Genomic DNA, 21,616 nt, shown 5'->3' on the forward strand with positions numbered 1-21,616 from the left:
GGCAGCACGTTTCTTTATTTGGTTGTGTTGTGAGCATTTGCAGCGCGTTTCTGTTTTTGCAGCACTTTGTTTATTTGTTTGTGTTGTGAGTATTTGCAGCGCGTTTCTGTTTTTGCAGCAGGTTTCTTTATTTGGTTGTGTTGTGAGTATTTGCTGCGCGTTTCTGTTTTTGCAGCACGTTTCTTTATTTGGTTGTGTTGTGAGCATTTGCAGCACGTTTCTTTATTTGGTTGTGTTGTGAGCATTTGCAGCACGTTTCTTTATTTGGTTGTGTTGTGAGCATTTGCAGCACGTTTCTTTATTTGGTTGTGTTGTGAGCATTTGCAGCACGTTTCTTTATTTGGTTGTGTTGTGAGCATTTGCAGCGCGTGTGTTGTCAAATTGATGAAGATGTTTTCTTAATTTGCAGGTGTTTTTTCTATTTGCATGTGTTTTTTCATTTGCAGTGCGTTAAACTCTCTCGGCCACCGTAGTTTTGCATGTTTTCAACCACCTAATTCAAATTCAAAATCCTCTTGAATTAGAATCATTTTGTGAATTCTATCGAAAGTAAAATGCTAGTGCAATATAAAATCCAGTCTTATCATATTTCCTGGAGGTTGTTGTTTTTTATTGATAAATAAATAAATAAAAATGGTAAGACGTATTGTTTGAAATGTTTGAATTGTTAGTTCACTGCAGACAAAAGGCAGCTGTAGTAAAACTGTTTAAGCAAAAGGTAAACAAAGTAAACGTTGAACAATTAAAGTGCATTCCCTGAGCCTGATCGTGACTGTCAGGAACGTGGTCTATTCAAAGAGTCTTCTCCATTGTGAAAAACAAAAGCTATGGGAATAAAATTAAGCTTTTACCTTTACTTTTGTCATAATTATTTATTGTATAACATATAGTCGACCTGTCAAAATGAACCCTTTACATGCAAAAATATCATTATAAAATAATTAATGGTTTACAGTTTCAAGTCTCTTGCACGTTGAATAATCTGACAGTGACCTGAGAATGCTGATAAAGAAGTGTAATGGGGTAACAAGCATAAATCTTGGTGTGGCTCAGCAATTTATAATAATAAACTGTAAATAATAAACTGTAAAATAATAATAAACTGTAAAACCCCAATAAAAGAACAGGGTTTATTACGTTCACTTTGGCTTACTATGCATAATTGCTATAAGATTATGTTTTACCATTGATTTGTGTTTACCACTGCAATCAAAGCAGACCTGCACAGTCTCCTTAAAATTGCAGGTAGAGCAAATCATTCAAATTATTATTCTGCCCAAAATTGTATTTTAAGTCGAAACTTTTAATGTTTAAAAAAATGGGATGCATTTTAATTTAAATTAAAGTTTATTTGGGCAAAGAAAAATCCTCAAAAAATGACAAACCATTTAAAAAGTGGGAGGAGGTTACCAAATCATATTTAATTATTAGTAGCAAATATAAATATGCCCTTCACATCGCACATTAATAATCTGACACACTTGTCATGGATCATTTGTCTAGTAATTAATTTTTCAGATGAATCAGGTTTGGACTGACAAGCACTGTTTTAGATTATTCACAGCTACAACATACAATGTATCACCAGCTAAAAGATGAATTCATCTAATTGTAATTGCAAAAATATTAGAAAAACAGAAAATATCTATATATAAGTTTTGTCAGATTTCATGAGAAATGGAACATTTGTAATGAATGTATTATAAAATGTAAATAGAGAAAGACAGCATATACAGTAGTTTCTGTAGAAAGACTAATAATAATAATATGAACAGTAAACAAACAGATCTACATCATCTTTTATAAACTATTATGTGAGTGACAGTATATGATAATAAAATGATAAAGTAAAAGCACAGTATGAATGGGTGTGTGTGTTTGTATATACATATACATATATTTACACACACACACACACACACACACACACACACACAGGTTTGCTATCCTTGTGGGGACTCTCCATAGGCGTAATGCACACACACACACACACACACCCCCATACTTGCTCTGCAGCGGCAGCAACGTAGCAGATCTATTCCACCAAGACCAAACACATTGACATTGCCATGTATATTACCATGCTAAACTCTCTGAGAGTTGTCATAGCAGAACTAAGTTTTCACCGACCAAGGATGTGGCAGATTATAATGACCTTTAATCTGATAATGCATCTTATTTGCTTAGAATCACTGTATATTTTATGTCATGTTAGGGTGGAGAATTTTACTGGCCAAATCAGTAACACTGTTGAATGTGACTAATTAAGAAAATAGTTACAGCAAATAACAAGTCAGGAAAAAGTCACCAGTCATCTGCCTAACTTTTTACTTGTCGCAGACAAGTTTTGCTTCTCAAAATGAACTGAACATCATATGGCTCAAGCAATGAGTCTTAAACTTGTTGACAATGTCATGGCCCCCACAGGATTATCAAACAGATATTCATCCATTTTCTGCTATTACTGATCTCTATTGTTTGTGGGCTCGAATGTTCAAAATGTGAACATCTGAACACACAAGGGAGTGAGCAACAGGTGTGATTGCGTGATTGAGAACAAAAGCTTATGACAGCAGAAGGTATTCATACCAGATTTAAGCAGTGATTTACGATACGTCCTGACCGAACCGTGTCTTTTTTTCTCACTAATTTAAAACTGAGCGTGACCGTGAGCAATTAGTTTTCTTTATGTGGAAATACATGGTTAGCTGCAAATCCCTCAATCAGGTTGCTGAGGTGGTTAAGCTAAAAGGACACACAAGAATATTTGTCACACCTGTTCCGAATCTAATTAGCCATTTCCATAGAAATGCACAGTAAGAGTCTGTTTATGCTAGTAATGTGTTATCCATATAAAAGAATAGTAACACTTAAGATTAGGGAACACTACTGAATATTGCTTATTAGCATGCATATTACTAGCATATTGGGTGTTTATTAGTACTTATAAAACACATTTTAATTATTTATTCTGCATATTCTATACCCCTTAACCCTAATATATAACCACTGCAACAACTACCTTACTTACGATCAATAAGCAGTAATTAGGAGTTAATTGAGGGAAAACGCTTAGTTAATAGTGAATATGCATTCCCTAATTTAAAGTGTTACTAAAAGACTAGCAGTTGTTCCTTGTCATTTAAAGTATCTAGTCTACATAACCAGTTAAAAGGTAACTTTTGCCAAAAGTTCCTCATATAGGAGAAAAAGGAATTCCAGACTGCTTAAGAGTCAGTGAAGGAAATATCCATTCATCAACCAACTACTGTTGATTTTTGAATTATTTGTTTGCTTGTTTGTTTGTTTATTAAGAAAGAAAGAACTGAGAAAGATAAAAAAATAATGACCAATATATTTTAACATTTAGTCTATAATTTACTGGTGTTGCTGGTTGCAATTTATTGGTGGACATTCAAAGGACTATTAAAAGTCCATAGAGTGTTTGTAACTCAAAGATATTTCGAAGAATGTTTCAAACTTGTGTACCAAGTCCCCCCCCCCCCCCCCAAAATAACAGTTGCTATTGGTGAATGAGGTTAGCGCATGCTTTCGGTTTTATTCAGATAAGGTTTTTTATCAGTTCCCACAGTTCCTGTCAAATTCTTTAAGAAAACTTCCTATAAATGATTCAACTTGTGATATTGATACATAAAAATAAGAGAGGATATTTGGTCCAATGAAACTTTGAGGTTGTAAACCAGGGTGTGTGTTTGTGAGTATGTGAGGTGTTGTACTTAACTGTGTGTTAAGTACTACTGTGTAAAAGAGGAAAAGTTAGTGAGAGTGTTATGTGTGTGTGTGTGTGTGTGTGTGTGTGTAATGAGCTGAAGATATACTGGGGAAGTGGGAGTATAACTTCAGTTCCCAAAGGCCCTGGCTGGAGTTAAGGTGTGGAGGTATCAACATTGCACATACCTGTCTTCAATACACAGGCACGTATAGGTTCATAAAGAAAGTTCATCCGGACAGCTAAAGGAGAGGGAAGAAGGTAAGACACTTGCTTTCTCTCTGAAGTGTTACTGTTATCTGCCAATCAGCTTTAAAACATCAAAGATTAATTGAAGATCTCGGTTAATAATTGATTCTCTTGATCTTGTACACTTGTAGACTTGAATGTGCATGTGAAGTGTAAACAAAGCTATGACAAATTAATGTGTCTGAAACAGGATTTGACTATTTAACTTTGGCATGCATGAAATGAACTTCACATATTTGTGGATCATCCTTGTACCTGTAGTGCATATTTGTTTTGCTTCTGGACAGATTGCAGATATGGGAATTCAGATGAAAGCTTTATTGCTGGGTGCTGCAATGGCAGCCGTAGCTTGTACAACCATCATCGCTTTGATTCTCTCTCTTGCCAATCATCAGACTTTGGATCGGCCATACTCAACACAGGTGCAAAGATGTTCAACTGTCAGTTACAATGTGCTTTTGTATAGATTTTTAATAGATTAATGCGGTTCTGTGAGAAGTTCATCTGAGTTGTAAAAGTCAACACTATAAGAGATACCCATCAGAAAATGTCTTCTGCTTGCACTACATGTTGTTTATTAAAAACAGATAATCTGAACAGGTGTCAATATTTGCTTTATCGGATATTATAATAAATATATATTGGTGGTGTCGGATAACAGTTGAGGGTGTGACACTGGTCATTCCTACAATTTGTTGTCTTTGAAACATTTAAAAAATAAGTTCTTTTTTATGTTAAACTTTTCAAAGGTCACAGTTTGAGCTATGAAGGATTTAATTTTTTTTTATTCATGACCACTTTTGTAGAGGGCAATCACCGACAGGAAATTGGAGGGTGAAAGAAGGGAAATGGGAACAGGACATTTAAACCTGTATCCGTGAACACATGCACTAGTGTCACATTAGTGATAACATTTTGACTACACACGATATGTGTCTATTTGTTTCTAAAACAAGTGTTTATTGTTAAGATATTCATGAATTGAATTTAGATGTTTTTAAGGACACACACTTAACTCCTGTTTTTAATCATTTAAAATAAAAACCTTCTAAAACTAACTTCAAAAATAACAGTGACACTTTACAACTAACTACACACGTTAACATTTCAAGCTGAAATGTTAATGTATCAGTATTTGTTGAAATTAACATGAACCTAAATGAATAAATTCTGTAACACTTTACAGTTAGGTTTAATTAAGGTTAATAAGATGAACTAACAATAAAAAATGGTTAATCTCAGTTAATGTGAATTTCAACATTGACTAATAAAATCAAAAGCTGGTCACACTATAGTTTGGGAGTCAATTCTCACTATTAACTAACTAGTAACTATGACTTTTGCCTCAGTAAATTCCTAATTTGCTGCTTATTAATAAATAGTAAGGTAGTTGTTAAGTTCAGGTTTGGGGTAGGAGTAAGGAATCCAAAATATGGTCATGCAGAATAAGGCATTAATATGTGCTTTGTAAGTAATAAACAGCCAATATGCTAGTAATATGCGCAACTAGTTATTAGTGAGAATTGGTCCCTAAATTAAAGTGTTAACCAAAAGTTGTATCTCTTAATATTAGTTAACTGACCTGAACAATAAACCTTTGTATTTTTATTAACTAATGTTTAAGATTAATAAATACTGTAACAAATATATTGTTCATTGTTAGTTAATGTATTAACTAAGGTCAACTAATCTGACCTTATTTTAAAGCATATTATTGCAAAGTATTGTTCATTATTAGTTAATGATATCTAATGCTTTAACTAATGTTAACAAAGTGAACCCTATTGTAAAGTGTTACCAAAATTCTCCTGCTTGACGGAGAAAGTGTTAATAGCAGTATGGACTGATGCTAGTATCTTGACTTCTATAGTAATCAGCTAACCTAGCTATTTGTTTTTATTGTTGGAGTTTTATTCAATTTTAATATCAGAATGTTAGTGAAAAGAAGAGCAAAAATAAACTTTTAGATATCAGTCTGCATATGTGCCGGAGGCATCTTTAGTAAAACAGCTCCATATTTAACAAAGCACATACAAAATACACTAACCGGAAGCATCGCAACCTGTTTTCCAGAATACAGAAGTTTGTTGCGTATAACCCCGATTATGTATTTCACACTTACATCATCATTCATCATTTACACTGTCTGTCTCACAAAAACAAAGCAATCCATGGTAAAAAAAACTAACTTAAAACAACATGAAAAAAATATATTATTTCAGACCACAAGTATACCAAACCAAATAAATTCTATACAATTCCTCAACACAAACTATTTTTATGAATCCTGTGGTATAACATGAATGTGATACTGCCAAATGTTTTCCCTCAGGATGTGTGTGTGTTTCTCTTGGGAAAGTAAGCACACCCATTAAATCAAGTTTTGTCTAAATTTATGGAACTCTTTGTCTGACTTCCTCAGTATGGGATTGTGTTTGATGCCGGCTCCACTCACACGGCACTTTTCCTGTACCAGTGGCTGGGGAACAAAGAGAATAACACTGGAATAGTCTCTCAGAAACAGAGCTGTGATGTGGATGGTGAGTACAGCGCTGGAACCTTGACCAGCTCTCTGTTCCCTAACATTATAACACTTTGCGGTGATTAAATTATGCTTTATAAGGTGACAAAGCTGAATCTAATGCATTTACTTCATTTGCTTTAGGTTTTACAAGGAATAGAAAAAAAAAAAAAAACAGTTTCAACAGGGCCATCACAAAAATTCACGTGGCCTAAATGGCTGGGATCCCGGTCCCTATGAGAAGGCTATACAATGTGTACATAAGTTTTAACTGTCAAAACATTTTTTTTTTTTTTAGGTGATGGCATATCCAGCTATGTACAGAACCCTCTGGCAGCTGGAGAAAGTCTTAAGAAATGCTTGGATGTTGCCAAGGCAGCAATACCAGAAGGAGAGCGGAAAACTACACCTGTGTACCTTGGTGCCACTGCTGGCATGCGGCTTCTTAGGTGACTGTACTTATCAATAACTGACTGATGTGTCATATAAATGTGACCCTGGACCACAAAACCAGTCATAAGGGTCAATTTTACTAAATTGAGCTGAATAAATAAGCTTTCCACTGATGTATGGTTTGTTAGGATATGACAATATTTGGCCGAGATACAACTATTTGATAATCTGGAATCTGAGGGTGCAAAAAAATCTAAATATTGAGAAAATCACCTTTAAAGCTGTCCAAATGAAGTTATTAGCAATGCACACGCAGCTGAATCTATCAGAGCGGTTACTGAATCGACACATACAGAAGTAGCCAACAAGTTACTATTTTAAATGATATTTATATAAAAATTATCCTCTACTATCCTTTTTTTGTTGTAAATAACTTATGATAGCTATACTATTATGTCCATAGGCTTTTTCTGCATACTTCTACACCTTTGACTTCCTTGGACTTGTCCCAAAAGCTCCCCTGACCCAGGTTCTTTCCACTATTGAGACTCACTGCAACAAAAACTGGACCTCTGTGAGTTCACAGATACTAATTGCAATCCTACATTTTATAGTAAAAAGCCTGGTGAGATGAGAAGTGAATCACAATATGAGTCCATTTGATGATGCTGGTGTTATCTTTTGTAATACTGATCCTTAAATTAATTTTTATGACTGTTTTTTCTTTCTGCAGCTTACCGCTGAAAATCCAAACATTACGGCAAAATATCTGAAAGATTATTGTGCTTCTGCTCATTATATTATGACTATTCTCTTGAAAGGATACAAGTTCAATAACACCTGGGATCAAATCTCTTTTGTGAAACAGGTAAGGTTTCATCAGTTTAAATTATTAGCCTTCCTTTACCGAAATGAAGCTGTTCAGTAATGTGAATTTATGAATTTCATGCATACAGATCAATCTCCTCCTTATTAATATAGCAGACTGAATATGGATATTCAGTGATTCATAAATCGTTAGAGACTATAATTTAACCTCAGATTATTTGCATTGCTCAAGAGCACAGTGGAAGCAGCTCATAAACTGACATCATGCCATGTGCTCAACGGCAACCTGACAATATATCAGATAACCTCTGCTCCAGAAGTATGAGGAAACCTCCTACTTCTGGGAATCTCCCTGTATATGGCCTTACTTTCCCCATCAGTGTGATTTGTACTCATATAAGATTGTTACAGGTAGCAGACACAGATATTGGTTGGACATTGGGCTACATGCTGAACCTGACCAACATGATTCCTTCTGAATGGTCCAGAGCGGTGACAGGAGTGCCGCACAGTCAGTGGGCAGCTCAGATTTTCTTCATCGTATTTGCCCTCTTCCTCAGTTTACTTATTATAGCCATTCTGTTTGTCCGTGATCTAAGCCAGTGAGTTGTGTGTCATGAATGTGTGTATACATTAATATTTATTGCTTATGTTTGTTTTTTTTCCACAAAGACCTCACAAACAGTGAAATAATCTATGAATTTTGACATTATGATGACAAAATGAGATGACATATCCTTTGTTTTTCTAACATTCTATACCATTTCTAGCAAAATGTAGCTTTTTGTTATTTAAAGTAGTGTCTTGTTTTGAAGGCTGACTAGTACCTCTGATTTAGTCTGTGCTAACTAATAATTCACGAAACAGAGATTTTTCATCATTCATAAACTCTAAATTGTAAGAGTATAGCTTTTTTTATTTGTTTGTATTCATTTTTACTTACACTCAGCACTTGCAGTTGGAATTAAAGCACTTAACAGACATTAAATACATTTATGATTATATTATTATGTGTGAAATCCTTATTGTACTTTGTGCAAATTTATAAAATACAGAAATTACATTCTCCTTAAGCAACTAAATATAAGCAGCTTACTTTTTTTGCCTTTGCTTTTTTACAAATTGTTTGTACATTACCCTCAAAAGTTTGGGGTTGGTAAGATTTAATGTAAAGTCTGCTATACTCACCAATACTGCATTTAATTAAAACAGTAATATTGTGAAATATTATTACCTTTTTTAGGTTTTATTTATTCCTCTGACAGAAAAGCTGATAATTTATGAATTATAAACCATTTTTTCAGGATTCTTTGATAAACAGAAAATTTTTAAAAAAAGTTTTTTTTTTTCCTGTATCGATATAGTCTTTACTGTCACTTTTGATCAATTTAATGCATAACTGCTGAATAACAGTATTAATTTCTACAAAAAATATCTAACTAACCCAAACTTTTGAATGGTCATGCATGTTGTGTGTGTGGGAGTGTGTTTTCAACAGCAACCAGATTTCTTCTGTGATGGTTCTCTTCTCAATGTTGTGTGTCTCTCCTTCTGTGATTTGCGCTGCATTAACAACCTAGTAGCAACAAGAAATGAGTCTTTATGCATGGACAGAAAACACACATGTTGAACAAGTAATAATTGGTGTGATGGGTTTTGTTAGTTTTGAGTCTTACTCTGCAAGAGTTCTCATGGATTCTGACACATTCGCCCCAGTTACAGCACTGCACTCCATGAAATGTATGTTATACTCCTAATGAAGGGAAAATACAACCAAACTTTTAGTAGAAATATACTCAGGCAAAACAATTGGACAGTACTTTTCGGGTCACAATGAACGCTTACTCTGGCCAGATCTGCCCCTTCCTGAATCTGGACTGCACGCTCTACAGAATCATTCTTGTTTCCAAGCAACATCATGATGACATCATCGGGAGCCCTTTTCTTGTGTAACATTGTCATAATACAATTTAGGGAAGGGGACATTTCCATATATTTTGACTAAAATATAAGGAACATGAAAACATTAGATACCTGAGCTCGAGAGATCCAATCCCGTACAGAAATAAAACTATTTGAACATGTGATTTCATACATGAGCAGAAGCCCATCAGCCTTGTGGAACACTTGTGTGGTGATGCTGTGAAACCTTATAAAGATTTTTTGGGTTAAATTACACACCAACAACTTTTTTCATCATGTGTTAATTTGTTCCTATGTCTTACCTCTCTTGACCTGCTGTGTCCCATATCTGCAGTTGAACAGTTCTGTCAGGCAGAGCAACAGTCTGTGTACAGGTGTCAACACCTGGGTGCAAAACATAAAATATATAACATTTTAACATAAAATAAGTTATTCTCCTTTATATATTTATACATTTGGAACTGATCGTTATCATTAGGCTGTCTGTTGCTGCATTTTTTCTTCTTAGAAATCATTTATTTCTATAGTGTACCATGACACCTTATACACTACCATTGTAAATTTAAGGTCAGTAAGATGTTTTAAAGAAATTAGCACCTTTATTCAGAAAGGATGCATTAAATTGACCAAAAGTGACAGTAAATACATTAATAAAGTTACAAAAATCCTGAAAAAATGTATCCAGAAAAATATTAATCAGCACAACTGTTTTCAACATTGATAATAATAAGGAATGTTTATTAAGAATCAAATCAGCATATTAGAATTATTTCTGAAGGATCATGTGACACTGAAGACTGGAGTAATGACTTCACAGGAATAAATTCAATCAATTTTAAAATATATTAAAATAGAAAAGTATTTGAAATTCTAATAATATTTTACAATAGTACTGTTTTTACTATATTTTTGATCAAATAAACTGTATGAGCATAACAGACTTTTTTTCAAAAACATTTTAAAAATCTTGCTGACTCTTTTTGAATGGAAGTGTGAATAATTGCTTCAGAAAAACAAGAATGCCTGCTCTCCAACGCAACACTCACCAATAGTGGAGTGGTAATCCTCAGTGAACTGCCCTTCATGGAAGCGTCTGATGAAGGAAGTCTTCCCCACACAGCTGTTTCCCACCATGACAACGTTAAACTGAACTACTTCAGCATCTGAAACTATATGACAGAGTTTGTGTTTAGATGAGTATTAGATATTAAACTTTAAGAAATAATTGCATGACAATGTTTTATCACTTTACTCACTCCTGTTCTTGAGATTTACCGTCTGCTTAGCTCCAGTGCTTCTATCATGTTTCATGATTTGGTCCAAAGAAACGAGACCAGCACCAGTGCCTTTTGGAGCAGCTTCTTCATTTCTGGAGCAGGAAAAACAAAACAGAATTGAAAAAACAAACAAACAAGTAAATTACTTTCTTATAACAGACAAAGAGCTCTTATATTGCTCTGTTTCATACTTGGCTTCCATGTTCCTCTGCTCAGAGACTGGATGGGTAATTGGTTGATTCTCTGGTTGTAAGGTGAGGCATGGATCACAAACCTTAACAATACAGACATTTGTTAGTGTTTTAAAGCAAGTACCATTATAGGCTGAAGTACAAAATATAAGGACATTTTCTAAACAAAGAGATATATACCTCTAAGTCATCACTGCGCAGCTTGTCCTCAACCTCAGAGCTGTCTGGTTTATGATCTCCATCTTCTAATTCATTCCCAAAATCAGAAGCGGCCAGACTACCAAGGCCTTGTTTGCCCTTAGCGCGTCTGGACCCAAACTTCCTTCTAGTTGATGGAGACGTCCTTTCTTGGCTAACAGGGTTAGTGCTCTCTTCTAGCTGACTGCTACTTGTGTGTGCACTAGAGACATCAAGATACTCTTTATTCAGTTTGTTTTCAGTGATATTATGCACTATAGACACCTCAACTCTTTCAAGATCCTTGTTTTCTTGCTTATTCGTCTTTAAATTCTCATCTTTCTCCCCATCCTCTTTGTCTTCATCCTCCCTTTCTGCTTTGAGCTGCTCTCTGGGATTCTTGCGAGTTGAACCCATTTTTCTTCTTCGTCTTCCTGGTGAGTTGGGTTCACTGTGAGCCAATGGTGTCGGCTGGAGAGATTTGATTTCGGAGTTTTCTGACATATTAAGATCAGAAGCATTCGCTAAGTCTTCAGGGTTAGGCTCTTTGACGATTGATTCCCGATCATTACTCATTGAACTTTGAGACGTCTTATTTAATGCTCTTTCTATCTCACGGAGAAGTGAATCCTCTGACTGATTAGAGTAATTGTGAGTTGTTTGTTCCCCTAAGCTCATTTCAGAGTCCTGAGACATCTGCAGATTTGTGTCTGCAGTTTCTGTTTCTTCATATCCATCTCTTTTTCCTTGTATTCTTCCTTCTCTGAGATTTTTCCGAGTGGAGCCCATCTTTCTTCTCTTCTCAGTGGTAACAGTCTCTGACTGTGGATGTTTGGTAACATCAGCATTTACTAACTGATTATCACATATTTGAAGGGTATTTTCAGGTGTTTCAGGCACTGTTGGTCCACTGGGTTCAGAATTGTTCTGATGATCATTTTCACCTTTTAAATCAGTTGCACTACTTAAAATTTCTGATTCAAGATCTGTGGTACTGACTGAAGACACTTCCTTGGACTGACTGATGCTTGATGCTAAAGGCATATCATCCAAATCATCTTCTGCTTTATTAGTTTCTCTATCCTCTGCCACACCAAGTCCATCTTCATTATTGGCCATATTTTCCCCATGCATTACTCTAGGATATCTCCGGGTTGAGCCCATCTTTCGCCTCTTTTCTTGGGTGGAACTGATTTCATAAACAACATCATCCTGAGTGTTTTTTAGTTCTTGTGTGGGAAAAGAATGGGCTGTGTTTTCAGTTTGTTCAGGCTCTGATCCTACATAAACATGCTGATCAAGGTAATCTACAGTCACGGTTTGATCAACATCTTCGTGACTAACTGTCAAGACAAATTTGTCCTTTGTCCCGTCATAGAGATTGATTGCCTTATTCTCACTATTACTGTAATTTCCAGTACTTTCCATCCCCTTTTCCTCACTCACCTCAGAGAGGTCATGGATATTTGGAGAAACTTCCTTCACTCCATTTTCTGATTCAGAGAACATTTTTGAAGAAGCCACTGGATAGGAAAATTCAACAGGGAAGTTTTGTTCAACCTCTTCATCAAATTTACATTCAGTTTTTCTTGCACTGGTTGCTAAATGTGGTTCTGTATCCTGTTCCTGTGTCATTTCTTCGCTATCTCTATCCATCTTTTTGGATTCTACTTCTTTTCCCTGCCCTTTGTTCCCTCTGAGCGTCTTACGTGTTGACCCCATTTTTCGTTTTTGAACAACTGGATTCAAGCTTGATTGATCTTCTCTAAGAGACTCTTTAGGAATGACACTTTGTTTAGGACCTAAGTATGTGTCAGCATCTCCCAATGGAAGGTCTGAAACCATCTCAGCAGCAACATTTGAAGAACATTCAGATTCTATCAATAGTTCTGGATTTATGGTAGAATTTGGATCATTTTGTTCTGAGATTTCTGTCTGCACATCTGATTTACTACCAATATCCTGAATCTCATGACCTTCTTTATCAGCAGATGAACTAAAGAGTTGCTGGTGTACAGGATATCCTACAATGGCTTCTTCAATAGTTAAATTCTCCTCTGACTTTGTGGTTCCATCATCATTTGTTGTATTTTCAGCTTCTCCCTCTTTCTCTTCTTCAACCTCCTCGTCATTCACCATTCTCTTCCCTCTCTTCCGAGTTGACCCCATTTTTCTCTTCTGCATAGGCCTTTTGGAGACTGGATGCATTTCAACCATCTCTTTCGGCGGAACATCCTCAGATGACACATGAATTTGTGTTTCCTCTATAAGCAGGGCATCAGACAAGACCAGATCAGAATGACTCTTACAGGCAAATCTGTCTCTAACAAAATCTGCAGTTCTTTCTGGGACCTCTAATAAATATGAGCCAGTATCATCCTGTGATGGACCAGTTTGTGTTTGAGATACATCTGGTCTCTGCTCTAGCTCCAAATCATCACATAGCTCCTGCACTGACATGTCCACTGTCTTTGTGGTCTTTCTCTCCTCATCTTCATTATCTCTTATATTCATAATTTCTTGTGTCACATTGTGATCAACCACGTTATCCTGGTTTTGAATTTCTAAGCGTGTTTCTGTGTCTTCCACTTCTGACAATACTTCATTATCTCCATTCTTTTCCTCGGATTCTACTCTCACTTTTCTTTGTCCTTTATTCCCTTTGAGAGGTCTACGAGTTGAGCCCATTTTTCGCTTCTGAACATTAAGACTCAATTTTGTGTGTACCTCCTCTCTGTGAGGAACTTCTGGAATGATGTTGGCGTCACTTTGTTTGGGAATTGTGTCTATTTTTCTTTCATTCTCAGCAATTTCAGATATCAATGCTTCTGGTTTTGCATCAGTGGAAATGTCATTTTGAAGCAAATCTGACTTAATAGTCATATTACTCTCCACTGTAACTGTATCGCCAATAAACTCAACTTCTTTGATTAAAACACTGGCTTCACAGATGTTCTCTTCTGCTGCTTCTTCTTCAAATGCTGTTGAGTCAAATGTTTTGTTTTCTAAGTGTTGTTCTGTGTCTCCCTCTGCTTGCACTATTTCAACATCTCCAGTATTTTCCTGGGACAATGCATGAGTTTTGGGGAGGGTTTGTGATTCTGAAATGTCACAGACACTCGCTGCAGTATATCTAGATTCATCTCTACAACACTAGCTTCACAGATGATCTCTTCTGTTTCTTCTCCTTCAAATGTGGCTGAATTAAGAGTTGTGATTTCGGTTTGAACTGAGTGTGGTTCTGTGTCTCTGCCTACTAGTGCTCTTTCAACCTCGTTATAATCTTCTTGGGACTCTGCATGTAATTTTGTGAGGGTTTGTGATTCTGAAATGTCACTCACTGCAGTATATCTAGGTTCATCTAGACTGGGTTCATCCTCCAAACTAATTGTTTCTTTCTCTACATTGATCATATCTTCACTGTCAGGTGTCTCATTTTCATCATGATGTTCTTTTTCTTTTCTTTGTCCATTTTTCTCTCTGAGAGGTCTACGAGTTGAGCCCATTTTTCTCTTATGAATAACTGGACTTGATTTTGAGTGTGCCTTCAATGCATCAGAACTTTGAAGAAAGTCTGACTCAGAAGTCATATTACTCTCCACTGTAACTGTATCTCCAATAATTTCAACTTCTCTCACTAAAACACTAGCATCATGTATGTTCTTTTCTGTTCCTTCTGCTTCACTGGTTGAGTCAGATGTTTTGATCTGTGCTTTAATTTCTAAATGTAGGTCTGTTTCTCCTCCTACTGCCACTCTTTCAGCATCTCCAGCATTTTCCTGGGACTCTTCATTTAGTTTCATGAGGGTTTGTGATTCTGTGATGTGACAGATACTTATTGCAATGGATTCCTCAGATGTTAAGTCTGAACTAAATGATGACTGCAGGTCAGTGGATTTAGACCCTTCAACAGGACCAACATCATTCTTCTCGCATATTTCCATCTCCTGTTCTTTAGCTCCATCTTTTAAACTTTGTAATGTAGATTCGTCTAGACTGGGTTCATCCTCCAAACTAATTGTTTGTTTCTCTACATTGATCATATTGTTCTTTTCTGTTCCTTCTCCTTCACTGGTTGAGTCAGATGTTTTGATCTGTGCTTTAATTTCTAAATGGAGGTCTGTTTCTCCTCCTACTGCCACTCTTTCAGCATCTCCAGCATTTTCCTGGGACTCTTCATTTAGTTTCATGAGGGTTTGTGATTCTGTGATGTGACAGATACTTATTGCAATGGATTCCTCAGATGTTAAGTCTGAACTACATGATGACTGCAGGTCAGCGGATTCAGACCCTTCAACAGGACCAACATCATTCTTCTCGCATATTTCCATCTCCTGTTCTTTAGCTCCATCTTTTGTGTTTCTTAATGGAGATGCATTTGTACTGGATTCATCCTCCACACTGAATGTTTCTTTCTCTACATTGATCATATCTTCACTGTCAGGTGTCTCATTTTCATCATGATGTTCTTTTTCTTTTCTTTGTCCATTTTTCTCTCTGAGAGGTCTACGAGTTGAGCCCATTTTTCTCTTATGAATAACTGGACTTGATTTTGAGTGTGCCTCTTCTCTGTGAGAAACTTCAGGAATGATGCTGATGTCACTTTGTAAAAGAATTGTGTCTGCTTCTCCTGAAACTTCTTTCTCAGCATTTTCAGATATTTTCAATGCTTCGATGTGTGCATCAGGAGAAGTTTGAAGAAAATCTGACTCCGTAGTCACATTACTCTCCACTGTACCTGTATCTCCAATAACTTCAACTTCTCTGACTAATGTCACACTAACATCATTGATGTTCTCTTCTATTCTGTCAGCTTCACTAGTTGTTGAGTCAAATATTTTATTCTGTGATTCAATTTTTAATTGTAAGTCTTTGTCTTCCTCTGCTGCCACTTTTTCAGCATCTCCAGAATTTTCCTGGGACTCTTCATGCAGTTTCATGAGGGTTTGCGATTCTGTGACATGACAGATACTTACTGCAGTGGATTCCTCAGAAACTAAATCTGAACTACATGATGACTGCAGGAGAGCAGATTCAGACCCTTCAACAGGACCAACATCATTCTCCTCACATAATTCCATCTCCTGTTCTTTCTTAAGAATTGTGTCTGTTTCTTCTGAAACTTTTTCCTCAGCATTTTCAGATATTTTCAATGCTTCGATGTGTGCATCAGGAGAAGTTTGAAGAAAATCTGACTCTGTAGTCACATTACTCTCCACTGTACCTGTATCTCCAATAACTTCAACTTCTCTGACTAATGTCACACTAACATCATTGATGTTCTCTTCTGTTCCTTCAGCTTCACTAGTTGTTGAGTCAAATATTTTGTTCTGTGATTCAATTTTTAATTGTAAGTCTTTGTCTTTCTCTGCTGCCACTTTTTCAGCATCTCCAGCATTTTCCTGGGACTCTTCATCCAGTTTCATGAGGGTTTGTGATTCTGTGATGTGACAGATACTTATTGCAATGGATTCCTCAGATGTTAAGTCTGAACTACATGATGACTGCAGGTCAGCGGATTCAGACCCTTCAACAGGACCAACATCATTCTTCTCGCATATTTCCATCTCCTGTTCTTTAGCTCCATCTTTTGTGTTTCTTAATGGAGATGCATTTGTACTGGATTCATCCTCCACACTGAATGTTTCTTTCTCTACATTGATCATACCTTCATATTCAAGTGTCTCATTTTCATCATGATGTTCTTTTCTTTGTCCTTTATTCCCTTTGAGAGGTCTACGAGTTGAGCCCATTTTTCGCTTCTGAACATTAAGACTCAATTTTGTGTGTACCTCCTCACTGTGAGGAACTTCTGGAATGATGTTGGCGTAACTTTGTTTGGGAATTGTGTCTGTTTTTCTTTCATTCTCAGCTATTTCAGATATCAGTGCTTCTGGTTTTGCATCAGTGGAAATGTCATTTTGAAGCAAATCTGACTTAATAGTCATATTACTCTCCACTGTAACTTATTCAAGTGTCTCATTTTCATCATGATGTTCTTTTCTTTGTCCTTTATTCCCTTTGAGAGGTCTACGAGTTGAGCCCATTTTTCGCTTCTGAACATTAAGACTCAATTTTGTGTGTACCTCCTCACTGTGAGGAACTTCTGGAATGATGTTGGCGTAACTTTGTTTGGGAATTGTGTCTGTTTTTCTTTCATTCTCAGCTATTTCAGATATCAGTGCTTCTGGTTTTGCATCAGTGGAAATGTCATTTTGAAGCAAATCTGACTTAATAGTCATATTACTCTCCACTGTAACTGTATCGCCAATAAACTCAATGTCTTTGACTACAACACTAGCTTCACAGATGATCTCTTCTGTTTCTTCTCCTTCAAATGTGGCTGAATTAAGAGTTGTGATTTCGGTTTGAACTGAGTGTGGTTCTGTGTCTCTCCCTACTAGTGCTCTTTCAACATCGTTATAAACTTCTTGGCACTCTGCATGTAATTTTGTGAGGGTTTGTGATTCTGAAATGTCACTCACTGCAGTATATCTAGGTTCATCTAGACTGGGTTCATCCTCCAAACTAATTGTTTCTTTCTCTACATTGATCATATCTTCACTGTCAGGTGTCTCATTTTCATCATGATGTTCTTTTTCTTTTCTTTGTCCATTTTTCTCTCTGAGAGGTCTACGAGTTGAGCCCATTTTTCTCTTATGAATAACTGGACTTGATTTTGAGTGTGCCTCTTCTCTGTGAGAATCTTTAGGAATGATGTTGATGTCACTTTGCATGAGAACTGTGTCTCCTTCAAGTAATACTTGCAGGTTTGTATCAGAGGATGTATCAGTTTGCTCCTCTGTTAATTCTCTGTTTTGCTCTGGGTTTTCTGATTCACTATCATTATACACAGTGTCCCCATCTGATATCACGACGGGTTCTGCATCCATCTCCTTAATTCCTTCTGTTACTTCACTTCTCCCATCGCCTCTATCAAAAGCTGCATTCTCAGATTCTACACTGAAAAGTATTCCTTCCTTTTCACTTTTCTCATTCACATTTTCATGTGAGTCATAGCCTTCGTTATCAGGAGATTGCATGAAGAGTTGTTGGTGTGCGTGAGATCTTGTATCTGTTGCTGAGTCTTTAAAACTAAACATTTCCTCTGACTTTGAGGTCACACCATTACCTGCAGCAGTCTCTTTTTTGCCTTTTCTAACCTCATCAGTTTCTAGCATCTTCCCAGCATCATCTTGTAGTGGACTGTGTGTTTGAGATATATTCGATGAATATTGCTGTTTTTCCTTATATAGCTCCTCTTTTTCAGCTGAAACTTCACATGGTCTCTGGTGTGAAATCCAAATGGTCTCTGTGCTTGTTTCTCCGTCTTTTTCATTATCTCTTACATCCATTATTATTTGTGTTACATTGTGATCTCTTACATCACCCTGGCCTGTAATTTCAAATGCATTGTCTGTTTCAGATCCTCTTTGATCACTCGTATTCTCATTTTCTCTCGCAGCTAAAATTTGGGGATCTTTATTTTCTTCCATAATACATTCTAAATCAGTCAGAGTATCACATGTTACTGAAGCAACATCACAAACATTACTTTCTTGTTTAATTTCCATATGAATCTCTTGCGTTTCATCAACAGCATCACTCATCTCATGTGGTAAATTGGTTGCTGTGGGTTCTGCATGGCTAATATTAGGCACAGGCACATCAAAACTTCTACTTCCTCCCACTATAAGTTGAGCCATAGAACAATCGCAGTTATTATCTAGAGTAGCTATGTCATGTTGGCTTAATGAAGATTCTTGATCATTTATAGAAAGTTCCTCTTTCTGTTTTAAAACCTCCTCCTTGGCTTCTGTGTTTACAGCTCTAAAGTTGTAAGATGTGTTTGTATCTTTTCTTGTATCAGACACATGTTGGCTGTTATCACTTAAATGACTTTCTGCTTCTTTCCAAACTTTGTTTACAAAATCCTCAGTGTGTGAACCAAACTTAAAATCCAATCCCTCGTTGAGTAATGGAGTTCCATGGTGGCTAGATGTTTCAGGTAGGGGCTTTTCTGAATCAACAAGGGGAAAAGCAACTGATTGGTTCATAGTTTCAGTTCCTGCCGAAACATCAGGCTCTTTCAGCTCAGCTCTCTCAGCCAACAGAGACTGATTTAAAACCAAAGCTGATTCTGTGTGAGACGATGAAACATCTCTTGCCACATCATCCCATGTTTGCGCCATCTCTTCTGACATGGTGAACTTTGCTTCGCCTATGACTTCTGCTTTACTTCCATTCTCTGTCATGTTTCTTGAATGTTCTTGCACACCTACATTGTCACTGTTTTTCCCTCCGAGAGGCCTGCGGGTTGAGCCCATCCTTCTTTTTTGTCCAGAGGTACTGGCTATTGGGATTTCTTGGTGACTAAGTGTTTTTGGTTCATCAAACATGACTGAATCCTTCCGCAACAAATCACTTTCAGCTACTGTGACATCAATAGAATGGACAGATGGCACCATTGCCTCGTCTATAGGCATATCACTTACAACCTCATGTGAATGAGATGTTATTTCTTGATAGTGGATTGCATCTTTATCTTCATTTTCTAAAACCGCAAACATAAGAGTTGTTCTAGGCTCCTTTCTCAATCCAGAACTTTTTGTCTGAAGGGATAAATCAGAAGGAAAACTCATTGACCTTGATTGTTCTTCTTCTGTTAGAGAAGCATGTTGTTCCTCACTGGTTGATGTGTTTGGTTGAGTTACATATTCTTCATCTAACTCTCCAGTGGTCCTCACTTCAAGTTTTCTTTCAACTTTAAACCTACCAGTACTCTTGCGTGTTGATCCCATTTTTCTTTTCTGTTCTGACAGTTCATTCTCCATGAGTGAATCCTTGCAACCTCTTGCATGTGGAGGACATTCTAATGCAGATGTTTGTTGATCAACGCTTGAGCTTGGTGGATGATCAAACTGGGTTGAATGGTAATCAGTGGAGGTGTGAAATTCATTTCGCCCATCCTCAGACTCTGCAATCCGCTGAAACCCATCATCATCTTTCTCGATATTGCTGTTAAGACCTTTAGGACCTCGTCGAGATGAACCAAGTCTCTGGTTCTTCTTGGATCTTCTGCCTGACATGACTTTTCATGTGTTCATATGATGAGACAAACAATGGAGATGAGTCATTTCTAAACATCTTTGACACTTAAGAACATGATTAAAAAGGAAACCAGAGAGCATTAGTGATGTGACCCATGTATATGACTCATACCAACCGTCACACATGTGCTCTCAAATCATTGATTCCACTGAAGACTTTTGCTTGTGATGATACATAATGACAGTGAAAATCAGACCACCCTAACAAGCTGTTTTATATACTAATATACTAGATAGATATAACGTCAAGAGTTATATTTTCAATATATAACAAATGTTTATTAAAAAAAAACAAAAAAACATGACACTTGCCATCACACATTTAATTCGTCCCGTATGGACCAGTAATGACAGTCTGCTTTGCTTCCATACATCCTAACGTGCTGATTATTTATTAAAATGATTTAAAAAGATATTTTTAAAAAAATGTGTAAATACACGTTGTTGGACGGATGAATGTTGTGTCATGTCTTTACTCAGATGTTCGCAATGTGAAAAGACATTCCGCTCAACTAAATACCATGACTAAGTAATCCAACGTCAATATGGATAATTTGAGGATAAAACCACGTAATTTGCATGCAAAATTTTGCATTTACAAATGCAAAATGACAAAGCGTAAATGTAAGACGTGCCCCCTACAACTTGTAACACTACTAAAGTACCATGATAAACTGATGTTACCTTCTGATGCCCCTTTCAGGGATCCATTCACTTTGCAGTCCTGGGTGTTTTAGCAGCGCAGTTTTAGTTGCCTGTGTTTCTCTTTTGAAGGAGGCTCAGTTCATGCAGCTTCCTTTTTGCTGCTACCCTCAACTTCCTGTGTTATTGACACAAACTGCATTAGAAGTGTGATCTTGAAGTATATATTTCATGAAGAGAATTGATGATCGTTCTTACTGTGTGAACGACGTAAACAAATTTTTCGATAGCAGTCTAAGTGCATGTTTGAATTAAAAAAAAAAAAAATCTTTTTGAGTTTTGCTGGCTCTTTAGTGGACATTTTAAAGCTTAGAAATGCAACCAAATAGCCTATGATACAATTTAAAACACATACTATAGATACAGTCAAATGAACCAAAATAGGTTCATAGTAAGCAGCATTTTATTTTAACGTGAAATTCCTTCCTTCAAAAAAGCCTTTACAATAAGGTTTAACATTTGTTAACACATCATTAACGTTTGTTGCAGCATTATAGGTTAGTTAATTCATAAAT

The 21,616-nt window shown here is 36.4% G+C and overlaps 2 protein-coding genes across 3 annotated transcripts; one reads left to right on the forward strand and one right to left on the reverse strand.

Moving 5' to 3' along the window:
- The first annotated feature begins 3,903 nt into the window (after positions 1-3,903).
- LOC107721165 (ectonucleoside triphosphate diphosphohydrolase 8-like) lies at positions 3,904-8,442 on the forward strand. The gene is made up of 7 exons (XM_016529035.1): positions 3,904-3,991; positions 4,267-4,401; positions 6,402-6,519; positions 6,799-6,950; positions 7,357-7,467; positions 7,627-7,761; positions 8,133-8,442. Exons 2-7 carry the CDS (start codon positions 4,276-4,278, stop codon positions 8,325-8,327), a joined length of 837 nt encoding a protein of 278 aa, XP_016384521.1. The 5' UTR covers positions 3,904-3,991; positions 4,267-4,275; the 3' UTR covers positions 8,328-8,442.
- A 706-nt stretch (positions 8,443-9,148) lies between these two features.
- On the reverse strand, positions 9,149-21,161 carry LOC107721194 (uncharacterized). Of its 2 annotated transcripts, none has more exons than XM_016529082.1 (13): positions 21,084-21,161; positions 17,549-20,380; positions 16,985-17,254; positions 16,921-16,942; positions 11,293-14,434; positions 11,113-11,195; positions 10,901-11,013; positions 10,691-10,813; positions 9,947-10,028; positions 9,756-9,870; positions 9,567-9,665; positions 9,398-9,474; positions 9,149-9,297 (listed from the first exon to the last, which is right to left on the reverse strand). In XM_016529082.1, the coding sequence occupies exons 2-13, from the start codon at positions 20,376-20,378 to the stop codon at positions 9,213-9,215; spliced, it is 7,041 nt and encodes a 2,346-aa protein (XP_016384568.1). In that variant the 5' UTR covers positions 20,379-20,380; positions 21,084-21,161; the 3' UTR covers positions 9,149-9,212. The 2 variants fall into 2 exon arrangements, with proteins under 2 accessions (XP_016384568.1, XP_016384567.1); XM_016529081.1 differs by having other exon boundaries at positions 16,985-17,221; positions 17,516-20,380.
- Between the last annotated feature and the right edge of the window lie 455 nt (positions 21,162-21,616).

This window comes from Sinocyclocheilus rhinocerous, unplaced genomic scaffold, assembly GCF_001515625.1.
Source record: "Sinocyclocheilus rhinocerous isolate Xijiao unplaced genomic scaffold, SAMN03320098_v1.1 scaffold2106, whole genome shotgun sequence".
In the NCBI taxonomy this organism is placed as follows: Eukaryota; Metazoa; Chordata; class Actinopteri; order Cypriniformes; family Cyprinidae; genus Sinocyclocheilus; species Sinocyclocheilus rhinocerous.